The sequence below is a fragment of the Opisthorchis viverrini genome (assembly GCF_000715545.1).
Source record: "Opisthorchis viverrini unplaced genomic scaffold opera_v5_306, whole genome shotgun sequence".
NCBI lineage: Eukaryota > Metazoa > Platyhelminthes > Trematoda > Opisthorchiida > Opisthorchiidae > Opisthorchis > Opisthorchis viverrini.
In genome coordinates this window covers 450,474-460,254 of record NW_008751964.1, presented here as the reverse complement: position 1 = coordinate 460,254, position 9,781 = coordinate 450,474, and the positions used below count along the sequence as shown (strand labels likewise).

General features: G+C 45.4%; 1 protein-coding gene across 1 annotated transcript in view; it reads left to right on the top strand.

Annotated features, from left to right (window-relative positions):
* The window catches only part of T265_09823 (hypothetical protein), a gene marked incomplete at both ends in the record, with an annotated part of 78,448 nt that overhangs the window by 38,119 nt on the left and 30,548 nt on the right, over positions 1-9,781 (top strand). The window contains 2 exons of the mRNA XM_009176006.1: positions 1,253-1,500; positions 8,881-9,195. Coding sequence (XP_009174270.1) covers positions 1,253-1,500; positions 8,881-9,195 — 563 coding nt within the window. The remainder of the gene's footprint in view (positions 1-1,252; positions 1,501-8,880; positions 9,196-9,781) is intronic.

Genomic DNA, 9,781 nt, shown 5'->3' with positions numbered 1-9,781 from the left:
GGCAGTGAAGCATCAGTGGCAACACTGGTGTTGCCGTCTTTGATGATGATGATGATGATGACTTCATGGCTCAGTTTTAGTGTATCCTGGGACCCAGTAATGGCCAATCCATGACCCAATAAAGAAAGTATAACCACCAAATTTAATCGTTTCGCCGATTGTGTCGGTTTAACCACATTTATTTTGAATTACTGGCACATTGGTATGTACACCATTTGACAGATTAACATTTGATTTCTATGAATCCGTGCCAGTGATCAAATGGTTTCACCTGCCTGTGAGTTTTACCCATTCAAACAAGTGTATGTTCGCTTCAGCAAATACGAATGTTGGGCATATGTGTGTGCCCAAATGCAGACACACCAGTCAGCTGTGTGTGTATGTACACATGTAAGCCATCGTCATTGATCCATTTTTCTGGTACAAGGATTCATTAATTCAGCGTCCACCGTTCATTTTCACTGGTGGAGGCGGACTTAGCCCACGCGACAATAGCTTCTCATGACTGCATCACTAACACACATGTGTCCGTTCGTTTTCACTCAAATTTACTATTCCACTTCTAGTACAGTTCCCCCTCTTGTGGTTGCAGGACCTTTTCCGTTGTAATTCATCTTATAGAACTGTACACGGAACATGTTCTACTAACCGACATTATTGCGTCACTTTCATCCTCAGTACAGTACAGTCATATCTAATCATTGATACCCCTAACGCTTTCTCTACAAGCCCAATGAGCCGGCCATTCACTTAAATTAGTTGGTAATTTAGCATACGCCGAATACTTTACGATCTTTTGCAATGATTCCCATTTTTAGCTCCTACAAACCAACTCAAAATTCCTATCTTTTCACGCTCATCCTGCAAATATGTTTTCAGTAAGGGTGGAAAACATGCGGTAGCTTGATACATCGGTTCTGTTGCTATTTCGGAATGCCTGTTTCCCCATTGCTCGTTCGGACTGGCCCGGTCGGCAGAGACTTTCTTATGTTCAAATACTAGCATAACCCAGACTGAGAGATACTGGTTACGTCGTGCAGTCACTCACATCTCGTCAGAGCTCTGAAGGCAGTCACAGACAGTTGACTTTTCGTTAGCTCAACGCACTAGGCTTCGATCCTCAGCAGTCTCTTCCATCTGTAAAATAATCTCGAATCCTTCGGTGGTGTTTCCTGGTCCCTGGGGATAGGATAACCATTCTATGCTACATATTGGCTTTGAACCTGATTTGCTTTACCTTCTCCCTACCCAGATATAATTCGTCGTCGCCTGGGACCAAGCGCTTTGGCCAGTGTGAATCAATATCGCCTGACAGCCTGGCTCAGCCACCAGGAGGATTCACATCGCATCGTTTTCTTTGTATGTGACTACACTCGGACGTCTGCTTGGAATCGCCTATGTATCCGACAGGCAGACTGTGTGCTCGTCTTGGCCCTGGGTAACTCAGACCCATCCCGGATTTCACCCATCGAATTGACTCTGCGAAATCACCCCACTAAGGTAGATCCTGTTGTTAACTTTTGCATTCCGTTCATCCCACCTTGTCTGACAGAAAACGCACACGTACGTCTATTCACCTTTGAGAACATCGACTTGTAACAAACGCTCCTGAGCTTCCAAAATGTTCCTCCGCGCCTTCATATCCAACCGTCCTCTACACGTCTCTATGTTGACGACTCAATTCCGCTGTCGTGTAGCGCTGTGATCTCGAATGGAAATGTCCAGTTAGACGGCACAGTGAGAAAGTAAACAACACCCTGAATCGCGAATTGAGCGTATGTTGGAAGTTTCTTGGTATCCATCCTAATGGGTCATAATTTTTGTCTGGCGTCGTACGGCATGGTCCGGACGTAGATGTGCCTACCCAGTTCTTCCATTAGCCACCTCAGAACAATATTCTAAAATTAGTCCCTCATAAAACACTGGTTTATTGTGTTCATATATGCGGGATCAAATTCTATTTGAGTCTTATTACGCGTGGTGAAATTCGTTTGTCCGTTCTCTAGGTATTAACTTTTATGTAAAAGAAGTGTCGACGAGCGACCAAAGTGAGTTGCCTCTGCGGACCTAGATTAAAGTTGCTTTGAATGAGGGTGGAGAATTTTCCCGTTGGTCTTTTTGTAAATTTATGTTAGGAACTGTAAAATCTGTCTCCGTGAAGAGACGGTAATCCAACCTCCAGTTCGTCCTGAGTTTGTCCAAATTTTGTAAGTGAACACCTGTAGCGAAAGGGACCTTGTTCCTCAGTGATACGCCATCCCAGGCATAGTCCGTTTCCATGCCTCTCCTGAGATTTACATGAGTGTGCAGGCTGATCACTCTGACAGGACCTATTTTCGTGTGACTTCTGTTATTCTTAAGAGTTTTATTCTGGAGCTCCTGGAGACACGTCCGGGTGTCGCAAATTATCCAAGCCTGAATCGCCGCCGCTTTATTTATCCCAACGTTCCAATATCAAAGCCTGTCCTTTCACACCACAATAACAACCAGGCTCAGCACAAGGTGACACGCGATAAAGCCCACCACTGTAGCTAGATTTCTCACACTTCCCATTATCTAATGAATTACGTTTCAGGATTCATTCACTGCTCGTTGTTCCCTCTTTATTGGATCCAATTAACACTCAAGGCTAGTTTGTTGGTCAGGTTGCGTTAACCTCCGTAAAAAGAGCTCACGGATTCTGTGCTTGTTATATTAATTAATAGTCTATTAGTTCGTCCTGGTCAGCGCCATTTCGTTATCCTTTATTGGCGAACACTTAGTTGTTTAAACTTTCAGAAGGCATCCTTCCGATTCTGGAAGTTTGGTTGCGGTGGGGGTTTTCTTGAGGAAGAGTAGTGCAAAATCATTCAGGAGTACAACTAACGGCTGTACTTAGTGCCATTTCAGCTTCATGTTTCATGCGATTGCATGTGAACAAACCTGATTATGAGATCTTGTGAAATAAGTCGTCGACTCGTATTACCTGAAAACTTGCATTAAATTTGCAGTGGGAAACGAACTTTTTTTTAAGCCATGGGTACATCGCAGCTGATAACTATTCGATTTCCATCAATCAGAATTTCTGCCAAGTACGCCTGAAAGGTGGTTGGAGTGCTATACCTACAAGGATCGTAAGTACTGTACAAGCTTTAAGGCACCGTTTGAAAGGAATATTTTCTGTGGGGTTCTCGTGATACTGGTCTATCCCGAGGGGGACAGACGCAATAGGTTGACGTCTGACATTCTACTCATCCTCAGTGATTAATTGAACCGAACTTTTCGCCGTTAATAACAAAGTACCTAATGCCAATTTACTCCAGCGTTTCTGTGAAGGTTTACTGCCTTCGCAGTTCGAAGGTTGTTAGGTTTATTGTCTCATCGATGAAAGTAAATGGTGGTGATGCTCATTTCACTTCGTCTTTGGGATGACGGGATAACATTAGTCGCTTCTGCGCAGCAACACAAGCAATCTATCAAAACGTGTTTCTTGCTCAAAGCTAGAGATCATCAATTTCGACGGCAAAGCTAGATGAAGTAAAGTGCACTGCAAAATCTCCCTAAACTTATGGAAACATCAAAATTGGGTGAACAAAGAGCTCTCATAAGACCTGCTGAAGCCGAAAAACAGCAAGACTCTGCAAAGCAGATGACAAACATTACTGGATTCTCTGACCACCTGTTTTCCTCCCTATTTCACAAACAACAGCATTTCCTTCCTTTCCTTTCGTCTTCTCTGCTTACTACCTTGTTTTCATGTCACAAACACCCTTCTACGTTTTTCTGCTTTCACAGAAACAAAGCTAAGATAACCCACTCAATGGAATGCACAGATCAGACATTCAACAGATGTACTCCATTCAGGATGGATGAAAGTCTTCTGTTGAATTTGACTCAGTCAGGAAGCTGAAAGTTCTCAGCTCGGATATCCTTCGATCCTTTATAATTAACAAACTTTCAAGTATCCTTTCCATACTCTGTCGCCTTGGTGTGGTTAATTCATGTGAAATGTGCGGAAATCGATTAGGCGGTCCACTGCCTTCAAGACTCCACTCCAAGACACAGGCTGTAGTAACAGAGCAGCCTCGTCCCTGGAAATTCAGGTGTATTGTTTAGGGTTTTCGGGTAGTCCGTTTTCGATCATGATGAGTGGAATTGCGGTTCTAACTTCCAAAACTCTGCAACATAGTCAAATACTCAGTGTGGCCGTAACTCGAATCAGAATGAACTTGGGCTTCCGATTCGTTTAGCCTGGCGATGCTTTTATGTTGTATGCAAAGGTTTTTGATCAACGCGTACTCTACAGAAATTGTACACACAACGGATGCATCCGGATATATTTTTCCGTTCCGGGATTTACCAATCCTTCACCTACCATGTGTTTGGCCGTGTGTAAGGGTACACCTACGCATCGATTTTCCTGTAAGTAAGCGTCAGTGAGGCGGATGTATTTCTCTATTGTCGTATCAAATATTTCGAGTGCTGTTTTTATCTGTGGTCAGCTCATATGTTTGACAGAAGGGCGTTGATTTTGCGAAGACTGTGCACTGAGGCAAGAGCGTTTTTTCCTCGCGTTGTCATCGCGTTCCTTCTGCTGCTCACTGAGTTTCCTTTAGCAACGTTTCTATGGCTTTTTGATATAAATAGTACAGACAGAATGGTAGAAACGCCTAAACAATCTGATACCGGCTTCACCAAGGAATGCGTGGTCCTCATTCATTCAATGCTCACCTTGGACAGCAAGTTGATGGTAAATAAGCTGAACCGTAGATAGGTCCGGGTTTGGGATTTTTAGAGATCCCTTGCACTGGAGAGAGCACTTCATATTCTCTCGTTCACGAGTAGCTCCATCAGCAACCTCATAACGGCTAAGTAATAATGATTTTTGTGTGTAAGGATTCTTTTCATCCCATTACTGTTTATTCGAGTCGCTTTTAATTGCACTCATAAAAATGAACCTTTGTGAAGTTGCAACTTACCCAGAACGGTGCTCTGTGGACAACCGAATTTCAGTTTCGCAGTCTTCGTGCCTCCGTATTGCATGATAACCATAAACCGAAAGGGTCCACAGACGAGCCCTAGCTATTACTGCTGTTATTATCGATTGCGGTCCGCTATCACGATTTTCCAATGATCGCTGGGGTCAATAAATCCTGGTCAGCGTCACAATCTATGGATCTAGCGAATACTGCCAAATTGCTTTGACTGTGCATTTGCACTTAAGCACTCAAACTGTAACCAGTCAACAAACATGTTCCGTCATCTGGATGCCTCAACCAACCAGCGGAGTGACTATTCACTTGTCATCGTAAACCTTGGGCTCAGCTGCCATACAACATTGGACGTCTTGTCTTCAGTTTTCGTAGATACCAGACATGTGTATGTGAGGCTAAGTTGCTTCAGCGAGCAGTTCTTTGCGCCGTCCGGTTATCCAGCTCAATCAAGCTCACTGCCTTTCAATATAAAATCAGTCTCCTTTTGTAGTGTCTGCTTATGCCCCGATGGACTGCAGTTCTCATGCTGAGAATGATACGTTCTATCGAGAGCTATCCGGGCTCATTCGTCAAGCAGGAATTACTGACATTATGATCCTTTTGGGCGGTGTGAATGCACAAGTCGGTCTTCTGAGCTTGCAATCACATTTGGGCGGTTGATTCGGAGTCGATGTTCGTCGCACAGACAATGGAGAGCGACTCCTGCAATTGTGGGCTGATCATCAACTGTTTCTGCTCAGTAAGAACTTTCAGCATAAACGTTTGCAGTTGTGGGCTGATCAACTGTTTCGCTCAGTACGAACTTTCAGCATAAACGTTTGCATCGCGTAGCCTGGTGGCCACTGACTGCGAATCGACCGTAGACCCAGTTAGATCACACGGCCATCAGCTCCAGTTCAAGACTGCCGTTCCTCCTGGGACACACAACTCGATTCCGATCACACCATGGCGCGTACATACCTGACAGTTTGTTTGCCATCACGTCCTTGCAAGTCAGCAAGAACCGTGCCAGTCTACAGTCTTCGAAGAATTAACATGGCTCAACAGTGTCGATCTGAGCTAACCCAACTTATTAAACCAATACTGTACTGGTAGTGAGCACGTGGGTGAAGCATGGCAAAATTTGAAAAGAGCTATTCTAGCGGCGTTCAGTGCCGTTTCTCCGACTTCTCCGATTCGACCACAAGACCATTGGGTGTCGCTGAGATCGCTGTGCGTGACTGATGCCAGGAAATCCATACTAGCTGGCAACAAGTTCGACGGCACGCGCGAATCCCTCAAAGGTGAAATAGTGAAGAGCCTAAGGAAAGACCGAAAGCTTTGGTTGACAACGAAAGCTCGGGTGATGGAAAAGGCTTCTGCTACCGGAAACCGCTGTTCTCTGTATCAACAGATACCATCTACGGGCTCTGGGAGAGTAGCGATCAGTGAAACTATAAGTGAAAAAGATGGTTTATTAATTCACTCGCAGAACCGTCGACTGTAAAGATGGATCGAACACTTCGAAGAACAGTTAACTGGCTTCCTGCCACCCAGCCTGTGGAGAAAGTGCATACGGGTGAATGGAATGTAAACCTTAATCGTCCCCCGGGAAGAAAAAATAAAGTACGAACTGTTCGTACTGAAACGTGAGAAGGCACCAAGACCATGCGATCTGTATCCAACACTCCTCAAAGGTGGCGGAGAATCCCTGGTTACCCATCTGTCAAAACTCTCTGGTGCGATATGCAATGAAGAGAAAGCGTCTACACGATGGGACACATAAACAATCATCCCTATTGTTAAAAAAGCATACGTGAGTGTTGTGAGAACAATCGTAGCACTAGTCTAGTAGCCGTGGTATCGAAGGTCCTCTCTGGTCTTATCCCTCCAAGGTTGACTGAACACAGGGTAGACAGGTCCATGAAGGTTACACTAGTTTCCATCCTACAAGAGAGTGCATTTTCACCCTCCGACAAATTCTGGAACGACGACAGTGTCTCCAGCAACCAACCGTGTTGGTCAACCTTGACTTAACTCTTGACTCTAACTCTGTGAACCGTCAAGCAATATGCCAGTGTCCAGGGAGCATCGTGTCCTCTATAAACTCCGGACTCTCTTTAACGTGCTGTACGCCAACTCCCGCGGACCTGTGAAGGCCTACGCGAAGCTCCCGCCTGAGTTCACCACATCAAGTGGTTTCAGAAAGTATCGCCCCCCTCGCTTTTCTTCAATTTCGCCATTGATGGAAGACTCACTATCAGCTTCTAAGCCCATGGGGTCGAATTGCTCCCGAGTCATCCGCTCACAGATATCGAGTACTCAGACAACATAGCTCTTCTTGGATCTGACTCGGTGGTAATGCGAACGATACTGAGTGATCTATATAATTCTGTCTCACAGTTTGACATGCGCTTCACACCTGCAAACTACAAAGTGCTGTTGCAAGACTGGGTAGCCTCCAACCCTGATCCCATGCTTTCGGATGACCCGATGGAGGTATTGGACAAATTTATCTACCTGGGCAGCTGTATCGATCCCGGTGGTCTCGCAACAGTTGATACTTCCATCCGGCCAGAGCAGCTTTCGTGAACTCGCGTCGCCTGCGGCGTCAAGCTTACAATGCTGCGGTGCGCTATATATTACTATACGGTTCAGGAACCTGGCCGCTGCGCGCCGAGAACATCAAGACTTTCAGTGTTTGACAATCGATGTTTTCGGAGCATTGCCCGAGTTTGGTAGGAAACCCGGAACAGCAATGCTGAAATACGTTGAATGGTTTTCGGAAAATCAACTCAATAACGATAAATGATCTGATCACATGCCATGTGTTGCTTGGTCATGTGCCCTGTACGCCAGTCTACCGAATTCCTCGAAGGGCTCTCTTCCCATAACTATGTGAAGGGTGGAAAGGAACCAGCAGAAGTAAAAAAATGACTTGGCAGCGAGGCCAGTTCCAGCAAGCCCGGCCGCGCTGGTCATTGCCGTCTCCGTGGATGGGAACCCCAAGGGAGGACAAATCAGTAGTTGGATACACTATCAGAAATGGTTCAGTCGCTTCCCCAGTCACACTCGTCCATCCTAGTTATTGCCTTCAATGCAAAGTGAGATGGCCCAAGTGGTAAGAGCGCGAATTTACTGACCGGAGGTCCGTGGTTCGAATCCCACCTCCGCTTCTCGACTTCGCCTGTCTAGGTTTGGGCAATCTGACAGTATCCCAGCCCTCGTGCTTCCTTCGGATGGCATGGCAGCTAGGCACCGGAAGAATGCTACAGCTGAACACTTTTAAAGCTTCTCTCCCAATCACCCAATTAAAAGTCCCGTGACACCTCTGTATTTATACGTCAATTGTATCATCTACCACCTCCAGCGCGCAGCTATCTATCCCATCTCCCCAAATCATCGATGAACGAAACAGTGGCAGGTATAACCACTGTACGGCAAGTACGTGATTCTTACAGCTGACAATGGTGATGGTGATAATGGCATAGAATGTTGATCCATGGAAGCCGTGAATACTTCTTGGTTGGTGATATAGTGTGTTCTCATTTGTTAACTATGTTGTTTTTATGTCAATGGGAACAAAGTTATTACCACTGTCGAATTCCGAAAAACCGTCTCGATGTGCCCACATTTTTTCTGTGTACTCTCCGTCAGCTGATGTTTGGGGTAACCTGGTTCGAGACCCTCGTCTTTCAACCCTTGTGTTTCGCCACGCGACACATATATATCAGTTCAATTTTGTCTGTTTTCGGTTACGTGGTCGTACGCTTTCCTACATGTAACTGGTTGATGCCATAGGTATATAATGCTGTTCTCAGTTTCGTGGTTAACGGCGGTTTAAGTGAGACACTCCCGACGTAACTCAAGCATCCCCTTCTATTACTGCTCATAAAACATATTTATTGTTTTTCTTCCTTTTTCTTAGGTGGTCAAAGCGTTGGTTCTGATGTACCCATTCACTACGGATTATCCGAAACAGCGGCACACGGCCAAATGGTTGAACGTCCGTCCATGGATCAGTCACCACTACCACATCCGATGTGAGCCACGTGTATTTACGGCACGTGCTCCGGATGATTTAGTTGCCTTCTACGGTCACGTGTTTGCTCGCGAGCGACCTAACCCGCTGTCGGATTTCTCTCGTCTTGCTCGTTACCTGACCGGTGAAGCAATCGGACTTGTTCTAGGTGGCGGTGGTGCTCGAGGATGTGCGCATATTGGCGTGATTCGAGCTTTTCAGGTAGGTGCTAGCGAAGCACAGGTGGTTCGTTTACTCGTGAGCTCACGTGCTTCATGAAATTTTCAGAAGTGGAACCGAAAATTGAATATCCCACCAAATCGCCGTTCATTTCATGGATTGATTATCTTTGACTCCCCGGACCATGCCTACTTCATGAGCCAAAAACAATGTGGATCCGGCCGTGGGCTGTCCCATAATACTACTTATGTCTTCCTGCGATGTGAACCCTCTTACATTGTGCGATATTGCCTGTATCCTCATTGATTGGCAGTAAATGCAACCCGGACTATGTATAAAACTCATTTTCACAGGATGGACATTGTCTTCCTGGTCGACGTACAGGAATATGCCTATCGTTTTTACAGGCGTCAACGTTAGAACCTATTACGCTTGATTGTTTTTTGTGGTTTCAGTTGGTTGTGGATCTCTTCAATCAGCTCAACTATTGGGTTGATGATATTTCGGAGAAAAATCTCCAGTACGCGCTTATTAACTTGCGAGATAGTCCTGCTTGTCGGTACAACTACGCTCCTGTCAGCGGCCTCAGCTTTCAATTTAACTAATCGACTACTACATATTCAGAAAT